Source organism: Sceloporus occidentalis, unplaced genomic scaffold, assembly GCF_023333645.1.
Source record: "Sceloporus occidentalis isolate IW3139 unplaced genomic scaffold, rSceOcc1.0.p SCAF_41, whole genome shotgun sequence".
In the NCBI taxonomy this organism is placed as follows: Eukaryota; Metazoa; Chordata; class Lepidosauria; order Squamata; family Phrynosomatidae; genus Sceloporus; species Sceloporus occidentalis.
In genome coordinates this window covers 5,513,262-5,533,022 of record NW_028317021.1, presented here as the reverse complement: position 1 = coordinate 5,533,022, position 19,761 = coordinate 5,513,262, and the positions used below count along the sequence as shown (strand labels likewise).

At 43.6% G+C, this 19,761-nt stretch overlaps 1 protein-coding gene across 8 annotated transcripts in view; it reads left to right on the top strand.

Annotated features, from left to right (window-relative positions):
- The window catches only part of LOC149290034 (calcium/calmodulin-dependent protein kinase kinase 2-like), a 40,550-nt gene that overhangs the window by 6,958 nt on the left and 13,831 nt on the right, over positions 1 to 19,761 (top strand). For all 8 annotated transcript variants that reach the window (XM_089489973.1, XM_089489979.1, XM_089489977.1 and 5 more), the window contains exons 2-8: positions 9,550 to 9,626; positions 10,454 to 11,030; positions 14,896 to 14,943; positions 16,189 to 16,242; positions 16,432 to 16,483; positions 16,932 to 17,065; positions 17,973 to 18,009. In XM_089489973.1, coding sequence (XP_089346099.1) covers positions 10,506 to 11,030; positions 14,896 to 14,943; positions 16,189 to 16,242; positions 16,432 to 16,483; positions 16,932 to 17,065; positions 17,973 to 18,009 — 850 coding nt within the window. In that variant the 5' untranslated portion in view covers positions 9,550 to 9,626; positions 10,454 to 10,505. The remainder of the gene's footprint in view (positions 1 to 9,549; positions 9,627 to 10,453; positions 11,031 to 14,895; positions 14,944 to 16,188; positions 16,243 to 16,431; positions 16,484 to 16,931; positions 17,066 to 17,972; positions 18,010 to 19,761) is intronic.

The following is a 19,761-nucleotide window of genomic DNA, read 5'->3' as shown; positions in this document are numbered from 1 at the left end:
TTTTCAAGGATTTTGCTGCTTGGTCTGTGTGTGGGCGTGTTGTGTATGTGCCTTGAACAAAATGGCTGGTTTTTGAATCCTCCAGAATAAGGTTGAAGTCTGATGGGTAAAATGACATTGCATGCACAGAGCATGGGGACTGTGGCAGATAAACTGAAGAGGAAACAAAGAATCTAGTTGTCCCTATGTGCAAAAGAAATGCCTTCAATGGAACTTCTTGTGCTTTCTCTTCCTGGTTGATTCTCTCCCTTTTTTGTCCTTGTTCTCTTCTGTTTTATCTCTTTCTTTCCCCCCCTCTTCTTCCCAAGCTGTTCAGCGCTATCTCTGCAGATTCTCAGCATTCCCATGGGCTGACTGTAGTTTTAACCGTTGCTAGAATCCACGTGGCTTGTGCGATATTGTCAAGCTGTGTTGTTGGCATGTGGGTTGCTGCTATTTCTTGCTTCTTCTTTTTTTTTCCTTTCCTTCACTCTCATCCTTTGACTTAATGGTTGCAAGATTGCCCTTTCACTGAGCACAGGGAGTTCTAAAAGGCCTCTTTACACAGTCAGTCAATCCAAAGGGCTAAATGCCCCCTTTCAAATTCGAGGTGTCTTTGGATGGTCATTGTGCGTTGCAAGGCTCCTGTGGAAATAGGCAGTTTAACTGTTTGAGCAGATGGGGTGCTGCTCAGCTAGCCTCCAGCACTCGAAGAGGTACAAAATATCCCTCAGCCTCAGTGGGAATCTGACACTGTGTGGTGGCCAGGTGCAAAGAGGATGGGCCTGTTGTGCGGAAGAGGGAATTTTTGCAGGTGGAGCATGACAGCTGAAGGTTCAGGAGCCCAGATCTCCTTGGTGCCCACAGAAACTAGTCTGCTGGGTTAGAAGAATTCTACCTACCTTAAAGAGGGGTGTATCTCAGTGCAGAGCACATGCTTTTCATGCCCAAAGTCCCAGGTTCAATCATGGACCTCACCAGCTCAAAGCACTGAGCAGTAGGTGACGTGGAAGACTTTTTTTTGTCCGATGAGCCTAAGCAGTTACTGTTGATCTGCAGGTAGATCATTGTGACACGCTTCAGATGTATTGAACTAGAGCTCCCAGCATGGTAGATGATACCAAACAAGCTGGAACAGAGACCTGATGTGCTTTTGGTGTAAGCTGGAGCTGGCCGTACCACTAAGGGCAGTGATTCCCAAACTCGGCCCTTCCAAGTGTTTGGGACTTTGGCTCACAGAATCCCAAACCATTAGCCAAGATGGCTGAGGCTTCTGGGAGCTGATGTCTAAAACCCCTGGAGGACCAGAATGTGGAAATCACTACACTCGAGGGAGTGAAGCATTTACTTAATCTGGTAAAATGAGGGAGCTGTGGGTGAAGCAGCAAGCAGATGCTGTTCTTTCACAGTGACGAAGAAAGCTTCATGTGCCATTCCAGTTGGCTTTGGGATGAAGAATAATGGGAGGGAGTGCCATCTTGTTCTTGGCCTCAGGCAGCAATGCGTTTGGGTTTGGCTCTCTTGTCTTGTTTTAATGAATGTGTGGGTGTAATAACAACACAAATGGACTTATGGACATCTGTATGTACTAACAATAATACCAAGGTAGTGGTTTAAAGAGTAGAGCCAGAGCCATGTCATGCGGTCTTCGGTGTACCCTTAATGGCAGGTTTCTTGATGAAACTGTCTGGGTTCAGAGCTGTTATCACATTCTGCCTCACTCCCTGTAGGTCCTGAAACCACACATGAATTGGCACATGTCAGTTTATTTATTTCTTGTAACCCAGACAGGTTTAAATCCTTGTGTCTAATGGGGCTACTGTTTTTCTTAACAGTGCTTTTGTCGCTGGATCTTGATATCAGCACTGGTTGATCAGCTGTCAGGATCTGCTTTAAAGGGAGAGGTTGAGGACTCTAATGGGAAGTGTTATAATAGCTGTTGTATTAACCTCATTAAAAACAGATAAATGTTGGTGGCTCAGGTAGTTCCAGGGTGCCAGGTGAGCGTTATGGGGAAAGTGTTGGTTTCCTGGGACTTTATAGAGGTCAAGTGAAGATCCGGAAATAGGCCACAGTACAGAAGCAGAAAGGTTCGGAGGCTGCGGAGCTGTGGTTGTGAAGTAACGTTGCTGTTTAGGAACTTGTCACAGGCCAGTTTCCACTTGCAAATACTAGGCCTCAAGGCATATTTTTTGTCACCTGAGGCCAAGGACCTAACCTTCAAGCTGGTCAAGAGCACAGTTGCAAGCACACACATCAAGATGGGGTTGTCCTCCATATTAATTTCTCACAATATTCTGGAGCTAGGACTGGTTGTACCATTATGTAAAGTGAGGCGGCCACTTCAGGCAACTGCTGTAGTCATTCTTGGGCTTTACCTAGTTGTCTTTAAAATTTGAAGAGCCAGTGGAGTGGTTAGGATGCTTGAGAAGACCATGGGAAGTCCAGCTTCAAGTCCTTAGGAAACTCGCTGGGTGACCTGGGGCCAGGCACTATTGCACAGCATGACCTGATGTTTGAAAGAGGATTTGAAAAATATTGGTCCTGTTTAGCTTTTTACGGATAGCTTTCTGCAGGGGTCGTGTTTTGCTTGCTTCTTGCTTTTTAGTCATTTAATGTGCTGCTTGTATGTTGTGTTGCATTCAGTGTTGCATCTAAATGGTGAGAGATGCATCCTCAAAGACAGGATATACATAGTACACAAGTATCCCTGACTCACTGTTAAAAATTAATATATCTTTATATATATATATATTTAAAAATATCCTGTTGCAAGCCCTGGCCATTTTCTTGTGGCTGTTCAATGTGGCTGTGGGATTAGTGATCTATAAGGATTAGTGGAATTAGTCTCCCTTCAGAGAGCTTCTTTTGATTGCTTTATTGTCGATTTCAGCTCTCAGAGGAAGAGAGAAAGGTGTTAATTACTGCTGTCCTTTTAAAAATGTTTTAAAGCTAATATATAAGTAATAAACGCCCCTTCCCCACTTCTGGGAATAGAAACTGACCGTGGGTCAGTAAAGAATATTCATCAATGACTCCCCCCAGCTTTGCTCAACTGGAAGCCACCATAAAATGGCCAGAGCTTTCCTGCAAGTAGGAAGCTCTGGAACCCCAGAATAAGCCTCAAGAATACTTGACAACAGCAATTGGACTGATATTATAGAATAGGTAGAAAATCAAGTGTGAAAAAAGCACTTCAGGATAATAAAACCATACTGTGAACCAGTATGGAGTGAACCAAGTACAGTGGTCCCTCCACATTCTCTGGGGTTAGGGGCGAAGGACCCCTGTGAATGCGGAAAAACCACAAATAAGAAACCACTATCCTTTTTACTGAAGAGAACACCTCTCTAGTAATCTCCAGGTCCTCCATGGAGGGCAACTCTGTGGTCAACATCTACCAGAATTTGACCATAGGGTCATGCCAGAGGACCAACAAATGACTAGAGAAGTGTTTCCTCTAGGACTGTCTAGAGGACTTTACCAAGCTTAGTGTACAAGCTGCTGGGAATCATTTCGTTGCTGCTCTAAGTCCCTACTATGTAAATGCCAAGAATTCATTAAAAATTAAAAAATGACAAACTTCAAAGAGATGTCTGTGTCCATCTGTTCTCACGGCTGGCCGCCTTTCCTTCTGACCACTTCCTTTCTGACTCTTCCCACTTCCCTTGTGGATGCGACCTCCTGCCAATCTGCTTCCTTTGGGGAGGGAGCATGTGGTTTCTGAGATGGGCCCCATGGAGGGTAGTGGGGTCATGGTCATGGCCGAGGGTGCAACCCTATGGGCACCACTCCCAGTTAATGGGATAGCTATTTATATGCACCATTTGGCAGAGCTCCTAAAACACAGATCCGAAAGTAAATGGAAAACCAGCCTTCAGGGCCATCTGCTCCTGCTATTCTGTGTGTTGCCCTTAAATGCATTTGTGGGCTTCGGCTTTCAAGTGCAGTTACGAAGGCTTTGCAGAAAAAGCTTTTGTCCACTTTGAAAGCAGCGCCAGCACTAGCAGCGTGCCAGGAGCAAAGCCTGTGGCATTGATTCGCTCGGCCTGGTGCGCGGATTAGTCTGCAAGCGCTGGGGTAGCTTTCTGTCGTAGGTGCTCACTTGGGTTTCGCCATACTGTTTGCTCACTTTTTTTTTTACAGGGTGAGTCTCCCTTACAACACAGTTGGTAAAAATCAGTTTAAAAACGTGCAACCAGAGATTTGTGGTCTAAATCAGTTTGAAACTTTAAGTCGGCTGTCGAGAGGAAAAAATTAAGTCCAGATTTTGACATTTTTCTGGAAGTCGTAAAAGAAGAGTCCAAGCCAACAATATCATCGTGACTGATAATTATGTAACTTCTAATTATGTTCTATGACCAGGTTAACATTGGTTTATGGAGATGGAGAATAGCCTGATGAATCCTGTTCTGCCGGTGGTGTACATAAAGTACCTACTATCATTATCTTTCTTTCCTTTTCTCTGCTTTTTACGCTCTCTCCCTCTGTGAAAACATAGAAGAAGTTCAACGAATAGAGAATTTGGGGAGAAAAACTAAGGGCCCAAACAGACAGGCCAGAATAAAACTGCTTCGGGTCACTTTGGAGGTATGCTGTTTAAATGATGTATGAGTCCTAAGAGGCCAGAAGCTGTGCTACAGCCACACTCCAGTCCTAAGGACTGGAGCATAGCTTTGGCGCAACTTCTGGCTTCTTAAGATGCATGTGTTATTTAAGCAGTATACCTCCAAAGTAACCCGTAGCAGCTTTATTTTGGCCTGTCTGTTCGGGCCCTAAATCTTAATGAGGAGTAGTAGTCTAGCTATCGAGGCAAGGGGTCCCATTTTTAATGAACTAGAAATTAATCTGACAACGCTTGAAAGTAATTGTCAGTAAACACCTTGCTTTGTAATGAAACCTACATATTTGAATATGTGTTAGGAGTATATTAAACAGTCATGTACTTCAACAAGAAAAGATGGTTAAAATAGAGGCTTCCTCGCTGGGGATTTCAACTATTAAAATCCTTCACAGAAGCAACTTAAATTGTGCTTTAAATTAAAGCAACCCTGCATTACAGAGTCTAGGGTTTTCCTCTCACCTTTAAAGAAAAGTGTTCTCATTTGCACTGGCATATTTCTTTCGCCTATGTTCAGGGAAACCGTTTCCAAATATTTCACAATAGTACTTCTAGCATGATTTTTAAACAATTGATTTTTAAAAAAGCTGCCCTAAATTGGCAGTATTTTTTCTCAAAGTGCTATATCATGCCCCCTTGTGTAAGGGGAAGGGCCTAAATACCCTAAAGGCATCTGATCCTGTCTGATCTTGGAAGCTAAGCAAGGTCAGCCCTGGTTAGTACTTGGATGGGAGACTTCCAACGAATTCCAGGTGCTGTAGGTGGTATTTCAGAGGAAGGAACAATAGGAATGAATGGGTCAAGCTAAAAATGGATAGTCTGGTGCAGAGGTAGCAGACCCGAGTTCCTCCTCATCCTTAAGTGATGCAGCCTGGCACCCTTCTGATGTCTTGGACTACTGTTCCCATCATCCCTGGCCCACCTAACCAAGTGATGGGAGTTGTAGGTTGGTGTATCTGTAAGGCCTCCAGCTTGTGGGTGCCTTATCTACACAATGGTTTGGTTCTCATGGCTAAAGTTGCACAGGTCAATGTCTGCTGGTGTGTGGTCTCGGGACAGAGGAGTGCAGACTGTGAGCTGCCAAAGCCATCCGTTCACATCTCACCTCAGTCATGTACTTGGAGGGTGGCCAATGTCTCTCAGAATGAGAACCACACCTTGTTGCATGAGTGCAAAGGTCTGTTGAGCCTAGCTATCTGCCGCTGACAGCTGCCAACCAGGTTTTCTGGTGGCATGCTCACTTGGACTGCCTGGACCTGATAAGCCTTCCGCATCCCTTTGTCTCTGGCACCTGTGACTTGGAGATACGCTGCCTCTGAGTGAAGAGGGTCTGTGTCATTCTTGTGATGAAACAGCCATTGACAGATCACTCTGACATGCATTTGCCTGACCGTTGTACATTAGGGGAGGGAGTCATGTGGCCCACCTGATATTGCTGGACTGCAACTCCCAGCATTCTTCACCATGGACTATGTTAGCTAAAGATGATGGAAGGTGCAGTCTGGCAACATCTGGAGGGCCTATTGATTCACACATCTGTTTTATGTGATTGAAGGCAGGTCTTTTTGAGAGAACCAGTGTGGTGCAGTGATGTCCGAGGAGTGACCACATTGAGCATGTTGCAACAAAGAGTCGTGTGGCACCTTAAATACTAGCTAGTTTATTAGAGGACACATTTCTTTGGATTTCAGCCCACTTCATCACCTGCACAGCATGTAATCCAGAACTTCAGATGCAAATATAATGCATATACCATAGTTGGGAGCTTAGATGATGAGGTTTGAGAGCTATCTAAAATAGAAAGTGTTGTGAGTGATGGCTATCTTGTTCGCAGCTGATAACACAGCATACACACATTGGCTTACTGGTGACAGAGAATGTTTGTTATCGACAAAGATTGGGTGGTATAGAGCTGGTCCTGGAAAGCTTTCTGGGTGCCCTTTGGGCTAGCCATTCTCTCTCAGCCTGATCGGAGCCTGGAAAAATTAACAACACCCAGAATCCACCGGCCAGTGGCCAGGTAAGGAGCTGTTGGAAGGGGAAGAGAATGAAATGTTAGGATTAATGAAGCCTTTGGATGGTCTGTGTGAGAAGGTATGGAAGATTTATGATTAAGAGTCAATCAGGTTTTGGAATAAATGAGTGTTTTGTAGGGGTTTATGTTAGCTAGAGAGGAGTGTATGATATTTTACATGCCATAAATATTCTGCCTTGTTATGTTTAGCGTTCTGTAAATAACTGTTTTTGGTTTTGTACACTTTTCGCCTTCAGGAATGCTGACATCTTGGAGTCAGACAAGATGTCTGCGGTGACAGCATTGCATAAAGAGGTGTGGCGTCCATTGGGGGTGAAAGTTGTATAAATCCTCATAGGGCATTTAGATGGTGTCACACAAGGGGAACAGGAATAAGTCCTTAAACTAGTGGCAGAGGTGCGGATCAGGGGAAGCCCTCATTCTTGACAATCGCAGTAAGTCTTCACATTTGATGTGTTATGGAGTAAAAACTTCACATTAGGCCATTTCTTCAGTGGGATTGTAAACTTCTGCATAGATTAATCATAGTTTAGCATTCGGTCCAAGCTCTAAACAGTGGTTGGCCTTCGCTCAGGTTTGTGTAGACAAGCCAGCTTTGTGGCCCTTGGTGTGAACTCTGACTTAGTCAGATGCAACACTGTTGCACTGAAATCAATGTAGGACTGTGAAACATATTCAGAGGTTGCCATGCTTGGCCATATAGCAAAATAAAACAAAATCCAAAATCCACAAAAGTGTGGAGCTTCCATGAAGGGAGCTCTTGCACCTGAGGCTCTGGCCTCAAATCCCAAGCCATTTTAGTAGGATATCAATTTTTAAATCAATCCTCTCCCTATTAAATCGACATAACTGGAAGTCCTGATGCGTTTCCTTTAAATCTTGAGCCTTGTTGTTTTCTCTTTGGAGTGCCTGCTTGGCCCTGTTCATTGTCTCGATTTAATCTCATTCTTACCTGCAATCCCAACAACCTTTAGCAACAAAATGTCTTTTTCCTGAGCTCTCAAGGCATCTGCTTAATGTAACAGGTTCACTTAGGCTTTAAGTGCAGGCCGAGCCGCTGAATAAAAAAGCAGGGGGTCTAAATGCATTAGCTAAATTGATGGAAGATTTGCTACAAGTTCAACCGCGCTGTGCTGGAGTTTTTTGTAGCCGACATTTCTGAATAAAGCCAGGCAAAGGATAGTAATTTAAGGAGCGTAATAAATTGCATGTTTCACTTTCTTGACCTACAAAGAATAATGTAGAGACTCTGTCTAGGGAAGGAGCAAAAAAATGATATTATTTAAAAATACTTGGACCTTGCTGACATTGACTCACTCATGGGGTTGTCAAAATTGTTAGTGCAGTTTCACATGGTGTAATATCTATATTTTGATATGTGTCTGGGCCAACATTTTCTCCTTGATGATAAACAATCCTGGGATCTTGGTATGGCAATACAAGGTATTCAAAACGGTGCAGCTATTGCTACATCATCCACAAAATTGAAATACTGTAGATCCTTTCTCCAGAACTGAAGGCACTCCAAGTTGCTATTGTTGTCAGAAAACAGAACATCTTTATGCAGTCCTCCTCAAAATGGGTGCAGTGAAATGGACACCTCAGAAATTTAGAATTTGACAGACCTTAGATAGGTTTGTTGTTTTTGGATTGGGGGATTCAGCTTCCAAAATTTTCAGGCCAACATGGCTGCTGGGGTATTTGGTCTATTTTAATTCAAAGGAGGAAAACGTCCAAGTTCTGAAATGTGGTATATGTGATCCTAGATGACTAGAGAAGTTTTAACTGTTGGGCACAGGATACGACTATGATCTTGTCTTGAGCAGTGGCAATGCCCGCTGGCCCTGACATGCTGAATGATGGGATCGCCAGGGATGAAGCCCACTGCGTTTGGCTACTCAGCCTTCTCCTTTAGAAGGGTGAACTTGGCTGGGACACATCTGTCACCGGCAAACCCCTACAGGTTTGTTTCTTCATTTGTGTCCACCAGTGCTCCCCAAGCTTTGGCCAGTTTGCACAACCCAATATATAGCCAGTTATGCCTGCCACCCAGACCTTGGAGGGCACAGTCAATGATGTGGGTTTTCTGGAAAAAGTAGAACTGGAAAACTGTCTAAATAATATTCCCTGATTTGACACGTTTGGTTTAAAGTTATATTCAAACATTTAAAGTTAGACTCAAACTGAAGATGCCAGCCACAGATGCTGGCGAAACATCAGGAATAAACTCTTCTAGAATGTGGCCACATAGCCCGAAAAACCCACAAAAAACTATATTCAAACCCATTTACGTTTTACGTGGAAATTATTTTATTGGCATATGTGTAGGAATGTGAAGAGGATAGCATGCATTTCCCTTATATTTAACAAAGAAAGACTTCCCTGGAAAGAACACACCTTCCTTAAGGACACATACATAAAGAGAGCTGTTTCTGATATATATATATATATCGGCAGTGTAACTTTTTATGAGGTGAGGGATAGCTGTTGTATCTTCAGTTCTGCACTGGCTAAGAAATGTTCCACTACTTTTGTAGGGAACTGAACACATGTGCAGGAAACCAAACAGGACCCTGGCTGGAGATGTATTTTATATGTGTCATTTGGTGTCTGAAAAAGCAACGATATAATTTTAAGGCAAAGGTATTTGCCACCATCCACCCACTCATTCCATTTTTAATGCTTTAAAAAATATATGTGGTGTGTAGCTTCTGTTATACTGATTCATAGTTGCTAGGCTAGAGGCATAACTTTAACACAATTTTTAATTTTAGATGAGTCTACTTAATTTGGATGATTCCTCTTCCAAAGTGTTAAGAAAATAACCCGGAATGGAAAGGAAAAGATAATAATAGCATGTGATTGTCTTTCCTATTTATGCTGGATTTTTTTTTGTATGTGTTTTTATTTTCAGGCTGGCCCTACTTTTAGGCAGATGAAAGCAGCTGCTTCAGGGAGCAGGTCTGGGATGCCATGAAAGGGCAGAAAATGGTTAGTTATTTATTTTGTTGTGTTTTTACAGATCTATCTACAAATCAGATATGATGTTTCATTCTAGCAAATGATTGATTAATTGGTGAGTTCAGTGTGGAGATATTTTAAAAATATAAAGGAAGGCGGGCAAAGAGTCATCAAATGCATGGTGGCTGTGCAAAAGCTATTAACCATAGAATTTGAGTTTCCATGCTCAGAGACAGTCTACCTTGGAATAACAGATACTGGGGTGCTGTTGGGAGGTGTTATCTCTGGGGTTGCAAAAGAATGTGAGCCCCTTGAGCCTGAATTAATTGCAGGCCTTAGAAAAGGTGGCTTTGAAGGATTACAACTCCCACAATCCCCTAGCTCACAGGGCCACTGTCTGTTCTGGTTGGGGATTCTGGAGTTTGTAGTCTGCAAAGTAACTTTTCCAGCTCCGTTTAATTGCGTGGATTAGTCAGAATTCTGGACAATGGGAAAAGCTTGTCATATAGGACAGGGGTTCTCAAATTTGGTTCTCCTGATTTTTGGGATTTCAACCCCTCAAATTCCTAATAGCTGTAGTCGACCAGAATAACATTTCTAGCTTGAGTGTATTGTGCATATTAGACTGAATTTTGGACAGTATGGAAAAGCGTGTCATGTAGAGCACTGATCCTAAAGTTTTGGCTTCCAGCTGTTCAGGACTTTAACTTCCAGAATGGCTGTCCCATGCTGGCTGGGATTTCTGGGAGCTGAAGTCCAAAACCCCTGGAAGACCAAGGGCTCGAGAAACACTGGTACAGGAGAGCCTCAAAACTTGCTATCCCATTGACGGTTTTACGTCTGTTTTTCTGCTCAAGCATCTGCTGGAATTGATTGCCACACCACTGGAACGAAGCTGGCAAGCACATCATGACAACATGCGTCTCTGACAGCTCTGCCACCGAGACACTTGTTTTCCGCGATGTACCATTCTGCAAGAGTCAGGAGCTTCCCAACGTCCTGCTTGGCCTTTCACTGCTGACCATTCATCGCTCTGAGGAGATGGATTCCTTTGTGGTGGTCACAGAGTACAATCCGGCTTGTAGTCCTCAGCAGGGTGAGCTGGAGGATGAGGAACCCATGGAGCCATGTGAGAGACAGCCAATGGCCCTGGATTCCAGAGAACTGGAAGAAAAGAGTTTTCTTGGAGACCCTCTGGGGACTCCTTCAACAGATGCGAGGGAACCCCGTGTCAAACTTAACCTCTCTAGTCGCAAACTCTCTCTCCAGGAAAGGTCCCAGTCAGTCCAGTCACCTGGGAGTAATGCGAGTGTCAATGGACGTTACATCTATCCTTCTCTCCCATACTCTCCTGTTACATCTCCCCATTCATCACCGCGCTTGCCCCGGAGGCCAACCATAGAATCTCACAGAGTTTCCATTACAGGTTTGCAGGTAAGAGAAACAACAGATGCATGTGTATGCGGGTCTGACAATGGTTACGCTCTTTTGGAAATATTGCCCAGTTATTCTAGGCAAGGATGGGTGATTTGTGGCTTTTCAGATAGACGATGGACTGCATATGGCACATTTCCTCATCCTTAGCTGTATTGACTAGGACAGGATTCCATTATCTGGAGGGCTATGAGTTGTCCAAAATATCCTGTGGCTGTTGCCTCTTGCCCTGGCCTTTTGCAGGCCTCTGGGTACTTCTGTTCCTTGTAGCAGTGGTGGTCTATGGACTGGTGGCAGTCCAGGAGCCATTGGCTGCCAGTCTACAGCAAGTTACTAGGAAGATAGGCTAATATGATAATTGGAGGGCACAAGGTATTCCTTGCCTAAAAACCCCTATGAAATTTGTGGGGTTGCCATAAGTCAACTGGTGACATGAAGGTACATGGACACAACATATACGTAGGGTATCACATTTTATTACATGGCCTAAAGGTAGCAAATCCTTTCTGAACTTGGAAGCTAAGCAGGGTCAGCCCTGCTATGTACTTGAATAGGAGACCATCAACAAATACCAGGTGCTGTAGGCAATATTTCAGAGGAAAGAGTGGGCAAAACCACCTTCCTTGCCTGAGAAAACTGTATGAAATTCATGGGGCTGCCAAAAGTAGGCAGACAACTTGGAAACACATAGATACACACAAGATGGTACCACTCCTTGGCACGTTGTGGGGGGAAATTACTGGGCTGTCACATCAAAAAGCTTGAGAAGCACTGCTTTATAGCACATGTTAATGGCATCCCCTGCTGACTGTTGAGGGAACAGTACTGTCATATATTGCAGGGCACTTTAGAGGCAACCAATTAACTCCAGTGTGTTTTGAAGAAAGTCACTGTGTGTTAAAATTTCTATCCTACATGGCGTAGTACCTTGGGACATTCTCTAGTTATGTAACACAATCTAAAGGAAAAGCACGTGTGCTTAGAAAAACAACCCTGGGACTCCTTTGATTGTTTGGTGGCTTTCCCCAGTTTTAGGTGGCCCTCTTAGAGGGGCTGCTGGCATTTTGAAGGCTTCTGCCCATTCCAAACCCCTGCATTCACTTTTGCCAATTTGAACCACTGTTTGTGTAACCCTTTGCTTTGTTGCTGCTGTCGGGAAAGGGATATATGCTGGGTTAGTAGGGGATTTGGGGAGCCGTGGGAAGGAGAATAAGACCAGTGAAGAAAAGGAGACATTCTTTAGAGAACCATATATGGCATCTCGGGATCTATGACAACTGCAGCTGATTAAAACCAGAGAGGTGGGTGGCACAGAGGCATCCAGCACCGCTCTTTCTCAATTATGCATTAGAAGGCAAGATGCACTTATGCTAATGCAGCTTGGCTGCTGGCATCAACTCTCTACATATTTTACTCAGTAGATGGGAAAGTTGAGTGAGGAGGCAAGGAAAACATTGAGGTTGGGGAGGTGGCAAGAGAGCCTTCAGCTACCCAGTTATTACTGTGGGGGCAGATAGGGTACAGTTCTTTTCAAGTACTCTTTCACTCTCAATCGGACCCATTTTTAGTTAGGTTTAGGGTGGGAGTAGACACAAATAAAGAGAGGCAAGGGCAGTCCTCGTAGGGCAAGGGTGGGCAAAGCTTGGCCCTTGGGCTGCATATCGTCCCCAGGGCTGTTTTTCTAGCTCTATAGTCATTATTATTTGCTCCAGAATGCTCATCAAATGCCCTCAGGGGGAGGGGGTAGAGGGCATTTCCATCATGTTTGGAGGCCCCTTGGGTCAGTCTTTTAGCCCAAAATATCTTCTGGGGGCCAGTTGAGGCCCAGGAGAGGCATTTTTGAAATAGGAAGTGACTTCTGCACACCTCTTTTTAGAAAAGGCCTCTCCTGGGCCTAAAATAGCCAAATCATAGTATAAATGTTCACCCTGTCCTCCAAGGGTGTTTGTGGACAAAATACATGTAATTTTTTTAGATTTTATTTTTGCAAGGGGAAGAAGGCCCAGTGGTGTGGCACTCCAAGGTACCCATGTTTTTTTTTAATGTGGCCCCCTAGCCTTGCACAGTTACCCACAGCATTGTAGCGAGTCAAGAGGTATTACCTGACCAGCTTTAGCCGACATGACGCCACCATCCTGTCAGAATTTTGTCCCCATTTCCAAAACTTTAGTTCTCGCAGAGAAGAGATTCAAGGCAGCAAAAGGGTGCATTTGGCGCCATATTCTGGGATTATCTCTATTCCCTGTCACCACGGCCTCCCCCTATTAAAATTTCACTCTGTTTGTAACTGCAGATGCTCATCCTGTGTTTTAGAATATAGTGTGCCAGATTGTTGGCAAATGGTGTCTGTAATAAAATCTACAACTGGGAATATGTAAAATCTGGAGAAGACATTGGCATGTGAATTTGACAGTCTGAAATGTGTCTGTCCATCACTTCATTTATATCTGCTGTTTTCCCAGACAAGGTAGCATACACAAGACAAAAAATTTACAATAAAAACAGAGTTAAAACATAAAAAGGTGAGGTTAAACCAGCATTCAAGTAACTGCAGAAATAAAAGCATTTAAAATATTACTTTAAAACAAAGATTAAAAACGGTTTGTCGCTGTTTTTGTATGCCTTCAAAGCATTTCCGACTTATGGGGACCCTAAGGTGTGCAGCACTATAAAAAGCCCATCACTTGTCAACAATCAAATGTTAAAGCCTCACTGGCATAGAAAAGTCATCATTTAGTGCCAAAAAGGCAAAAAAGACAGAGCCATCTTATTTTCTTTAAGGAGGGAGTTTCAAAATCTAGGAGCATTTTAAAAAAAACATTTTTAAACATCCGAGAACATTTTAAAAAACGAGTGATTTGAGGGCAAATTTTACCCCAAAACAACACAATGAACACCCTGAAACATGTGAAAATATGCAAAAATATACCACCTCCAACTGAGAATCCTTTCCCTCCAAATACTCGTTTTCCTCTGCCATCCTTCTCAAAATGGCAACGGGGTATGACGTGTCACTTCCTTCTGCCTTTTTGAGAGGGACTGCAGAAGAAAACAGGTATCTGGGAGGTTGCAGTGGTGAGGTGCGGCCTGTGAGAGGGACCTGGGGTGGGAATTTGGGCCCTGGCTCCCATGCACTTGACCACCTCTACGTTACGTTGTGTCTCTAAAGTGTGCCTCTAATGCCATATTGCAGTTCAGTGGATGATAGTTTTGCGTTGTGCAGTAGGCAAGCTGGGAATGGGTTGCCATCTCTCTTGGGCATGCTTGAACCTACTGGCTGATGGGGGTAATCAAGCTGATTAATAAGCAATCAATCACATAAGAACTTAATCAATATTTTCTTCCTCTGCAGCAGTTTCCTAGTGAATCCCAGGGGAAGGGTGTCTTAAAATATTGTAATAATTCAACATTAAATACTTTTATACCTTGTTTGTACATATCCCTCTCCCTGTCTGTAGGATTCAGAACGAGTAACAATATGATTTAGGCCAGCCTTCCTCACCACAAGTCCTCCAGATATATTGGATTGCACCTTCTATCATTCCCAGCCAACATGGCCATTCATACTGTTAGTCTGAGATGCTTTTAAAGAAGAATACTTGTCTTATTTTAACTGGAAGGAGAGGGTGTGAACTATACCCCCAAACAGAGATGGGGGGAAGTTACTTTGGCAGGATCCCGACTTCTCAGAACCCCCCAGCCAATATGGACCATGACCATGCTGGCTGTGGGAGGGGGAGGGGATTATGGGCGTTGTACTCCAGAATAGGAACTTTTCTAAATGCTGTCTAAATTAATGGTATCCATTATGCTTCCAGCGTCTCCTAATGAATCCTTTTGTTTCTGGCTTTGTCCTCTCTTCTAGGACTGCGTGCAGCTCAATCAATACACGTTAAAAGATGAAATTGGAAAGGTGATTCATGGGTTTTTTTTAAAAGGCATTGTGAACTTGGTGCATAAGTATTTGGACTGGAAATTGGATTTATAAATGCATGCCTTGAGGGAAGGGTGTTGAAAGAGGAGCAACTAGCAATGCAGGTCCAGCCCTGGTGGCACAGTGGTTAAATGCCTGTACTGGAGCCACTCACTCAAAACCATAAATAAGGTTGCGAGTTCAAGACCAGCAAAAGGGCTCAAGCTCGATTCAGACTTGCATCCTTCCAAGGAGGTCGCTAAAATGAGTACCCAGATTGTTGGGGGCAAATTAGCTTACAGTTGTAAACCTGTTAGACACTACTTAGGCGGTATGAAGCGGTATATAAATGAAGCTTGTTTGTTTGTTCTGGTTTGGGTTGCCTACACTACATCTAGAAATGACTTCACTTGGTCGGGGATCCCCAAGTTGTGACATTAGGAGGACTGATGTGTGTGCCCTGTTGTGACACCCAGGGATAGGAATAAAGTGGGGTGGACAACTGGCAGGGGTTGTAGAACTGCACTTGCCCCTCCATTGGACATTGAAGGTCTGCCCCAGCATAATCTCCATGTTTTTGGGAGTCCCAGTCAGCTAGAGGCCAGTTTCAAAAAAGGCTGACTTTCCATTTTGAAAATGATTGACTTCTTGTTTTGAAAAATAGTAATTTTTTGTTTCAAGTAAAAAAAAATCTTCTTCTGGGCTAAGAATTTCTTGGGGTGGCAAAATTGCCCCCCTAATCCCATAGGAGGCTTAAAATAGTTCTGAGGAGTCACCTATGGACCACATTTTTCCCACTCTTACTATAAGGCCACCTGGAGAATCCCTTGTGGCACAGTGCTTTTCTGGACCTTTGTGGGGCAATCCCAAAAGCATTCCTAGTAAACTGACATCTTGCACCCTCCCATGATCCCAGAATGACAGGGTAAAACCTGGTGTGGATCCGAGAGAGAACTAAAAGAATCCAGGAGTGATTTTAAAAACATTTTTTTTACTTACCCTGCATATGTCCCCTATCTTTTCTGCTAGTCGCCTCTACAGGGTGCTCCGAAGATTGGGAAAGCCAGTCTTCCAGACCTGAACTCTTTGTTCCTGTGGTGCCTTAGCTTTGTCCTCTTTGCTTCTGATCAAAGTTATGCCCCTTCTTTTTAAAAAAGTTGCTACTGCTGCCATTAGTGATGTTCTGGGTGATTCTCCCTTACCTTACAACATTTAGTGGCTTTTTCCTGTCTACCGTTTCTGTAGGGCTCCTATGGAGTTGTGAAGCTGGCATACAACGAAAACGATAACACCTACTATGTGAGTAATAGTCCGCGAGCCAACGTATGGGGGAGCAGGTTGTGCTGACAGGAACGGAAAAGGCCACACATAGAGCTCAGCAAGAGGGGACACCTTCAGCAAGTGGGGTGCTCGCCTGGCTTAGGTTTGAGATTTCTCTGACTGTTTCCTGAGCATGTATAGTTACTTTTGTGCCCATTTGTCTTGCAGGCAATGAAGGTACTTTCCAAAAAGAAACTGATGAGACAAGCAGGGTTCCCACGTAAGTGAGAAGTGTGTGTGTATGTGTGTGTGTGTGTGTGTGTGGGGGGTCTGAATTGATACCATTACTATTAATTTTATTTATTAAATTCCGAATTTTCCCCAGCCGTTGGATTCTATGCTTACAAAGGTTAAAACAAACATAGCCAAAAAAAAAAGCCTTATACAAAAGTTTAAAATGTATTTAAACTGATGACAAATTAGAAGCAATCCCATCAAAAAAGAAAAATGAATATATATATATATAGACAATATACTTTAAGGGCCCTTTCTCCATGCACCACTAGTTCTGAAAGTTCTTTTGAAACACAAAAGGCTTCACCTGCCTACAGGAAAGATAGCAAAGAGGGGACCAGTCTAACCCTGCTAGAAGGGAGTTTCAAACAACTTTGCAACCACACATACTCAACACACAACCCCCTCCCGCCAACCTGTGTTATCTTAAACAGGCCGTCCACCCCCTCGTGGTGCCAAGCCCCCCTTGGAAGGCTTCTGCCAACCCAAAGGACCCATTGAACAGGTCTACCAAGAGATTGCCATCTTGAAGAAACTCGATCACCCAAATGTCGTGAAGCTGGTGGAGGTGAGGCCAGTTTTTGATGTCTTGAATATACAGCCGGCCCTCCATATCTATGAATTCTGCATTCATGGATTCAACCATCCGTGGCTTTAAAATATTACAATTTTTTTTTTGGGGGGGGGGGGCTTCCAGAATTGTTTTTCTTAAACACTGGGTTTCAAACCCGTGGAAGACTTAAGCGGATCACTGGAAAAATATGGGTATGGGAAGCTTATGGTGTTCATGTAGATAATCTCAATGGGAAGTGAAAAGTAACCTCGTTTTAATTTTATTTTGATATGAAATGTTTGATCTCATTTACAACATTTGCTTAATCCCTTCATGCTACTTAAAAGTGATGAGGCTGTTGGGCAAGGCCCTAGAGCACCCTCAACTGGGTGCTGTTGATATGGCCGATGCCTCTGTTAACACTGTCTTGTCCCCTGATATTGAAGCAAATTTTGTCTTAGAGCACAATGGATATACGGTCGGCCCTCCATATCGACAGATTCTGCACCCATGGATTTCACCATCTATGGCTTGAAAATATTTTTTCAAAAATTCCAAAAAGCAAATGTTGACTTTACCATTTTTTTTTAAATAAGGGGCACCATTTTACTATGCCATTGTATACAATGGGATTTGAGCATCCATGGATTTTTGTATTCACACGAGGTCCTGGAACCAAACCACAGCAGATACCAAGGACCCACTGTAGCTACTGCCATTGCATCTATACCTGTAGTGGGGCTTCTGTTCTTTTGAAATACAGTGAATCCTTTTCAGAGCAGGGCTGGGACTCTATGACCCTCGGGTTATTTTGGAACTATAGTTCCCATCACTGTCCATCCAGGCGTTGAATCTAGATGAATGTGGTCTATCGAATCATCTGTGCTTTCTTTTCCTGCCCCCCATCCTACTGCATTGACAGGTGCTAGATGATCCCAGCGAAGACCATCTGTACATGGGTAAGCAACCCCTCTTCTCATCCATTTTGCCATGCTAAGAATAAAAGAGAAGTCATGCTGGATCAGACCAGAGCCCTGTCTAATCCAGCATCCTGTTCCCACTGTGGCCAACTAGTAGGCTTCCCAGGTATATAGGTTTCCCCTTATTTAGGGTCTGAAAATCCTTTTCCATATTGGTGCAGTTTGGGACCTCCCAAATCCTGTATGAATCAGTGTGAATGTGAAGAGAAGACACCAGCCATGCTTCAAACAGATAGACCCTTGAGCACTTGTTATGTAGCAAAAATGCTGCACCTTATGTACCACCCCATGGGTTTGTGAGCGCTCTATCTTCTTCTCATAGCAGCAAATTCCTAATCTCTTGATGACTTCTGACCTGCTATTTTAAGATTTTCCTGGATTTCGAGGTTCCCATAAGATGTGAAATCTTGGGGAAGTTTGCTAATTTTGCGAGAGGCTATCTCATGAAACTTGAGGTGAGACCTCCTTTTAAAGCCATACAAATGGGCAGCCATGGCTAATTCCTGTGGCAGTGAAAATCACAGTTTAGCAATAGACTGTATGAAGACCATTTCCTTCCTTTTTACTGTCCAGAATCTGTTGTTGTGTCCCTTCTGGTCTGTGCTGGGCAGTGCCAGTAGCCTCGAGGGCTCTGAAGCCATAAAACAGTTATCTGAAATGACTAGCTAACTCCAAAGTTTGTTCAGTTGGTTCACAGCCAGAAAGGTGATGATAGGCAGTGAATTTGGGGTAGCCATAGATGTATATCAAGATATGTGTTGCACTGGTGTGCAAAGTTTACAAAATGTGTTAGGGGGAAGATTTTCAAGACATGGAGTGTCTCTATGTGGAAAAAATTTAGTAGTTTGATACCAATTTAGTTGCCATGGTTCTTTCCAACAGGATCCAGGGATTTGTAGTTTCATGAGCTGCTTGGAATCCTTTAGCATACTCTGCAGAACTACAGCACTCTAGTTCTCTGTAGATAATTCTCAGTATTTCTTGAAGCCACAAATCCTAGGGTTCCACACTCTTAAACTATGGCGGCTAAAGGGATATAATAGCCTAATGCAGACATACCCATGGTCATTCTGATGATTTTAGGCTGTAAAAGGCACATTTGTTTCTCACTGCAAGTTCCCTATCTTGCTTTCTTCTGGAAGCCTTGCATAGAGTTTAATTTAGGAATTGCTGGTGCATGCCTGTGGTCCAAGCTTTGAGGCATCCAGGCTGCACAAGTGACCAGTTCCAGATGGGAGAGAGACAAAAATAGATCATGGATGGTGCTTCCATGTTTTCTCCCTCAGTGCACCATCTGGTGTTTGTTTCCAAGTTGTTTTCCACCCAGTCCAAAGCCCTATATAATTTTTAAAAAGCATAATACAGTTGTGTGACTGTCCTTCTGGATTCAGTCCCTGCTGCCACATTCTTAGCCAACTGTTATTCGAGAGGAGGTGGACTATCAGCTGTCAGTGTTTAGCTTTCCCCCAACTTCATTCTGCCACTTACTTGCTGGCAGGTCCTTGCAAAGTGACTTGATCTCCGGTCCCACTGTTATTTCCTTGCTTCCATAGCAAGGTAAGGTATGTACAAGGTAAGAATGTACAGGTAAGAGCTTGGAAATAGTGATGCTTTTGGACTACATCTCCCAGAATCCTTTAACTCACACAGGCTAGCTGGGGATTCTGAGAGCTGTACTTAAAAAAAAAAGGCAATGTTTCCCAAGCTCTGTTTTTTGTGTTATGCACTAAA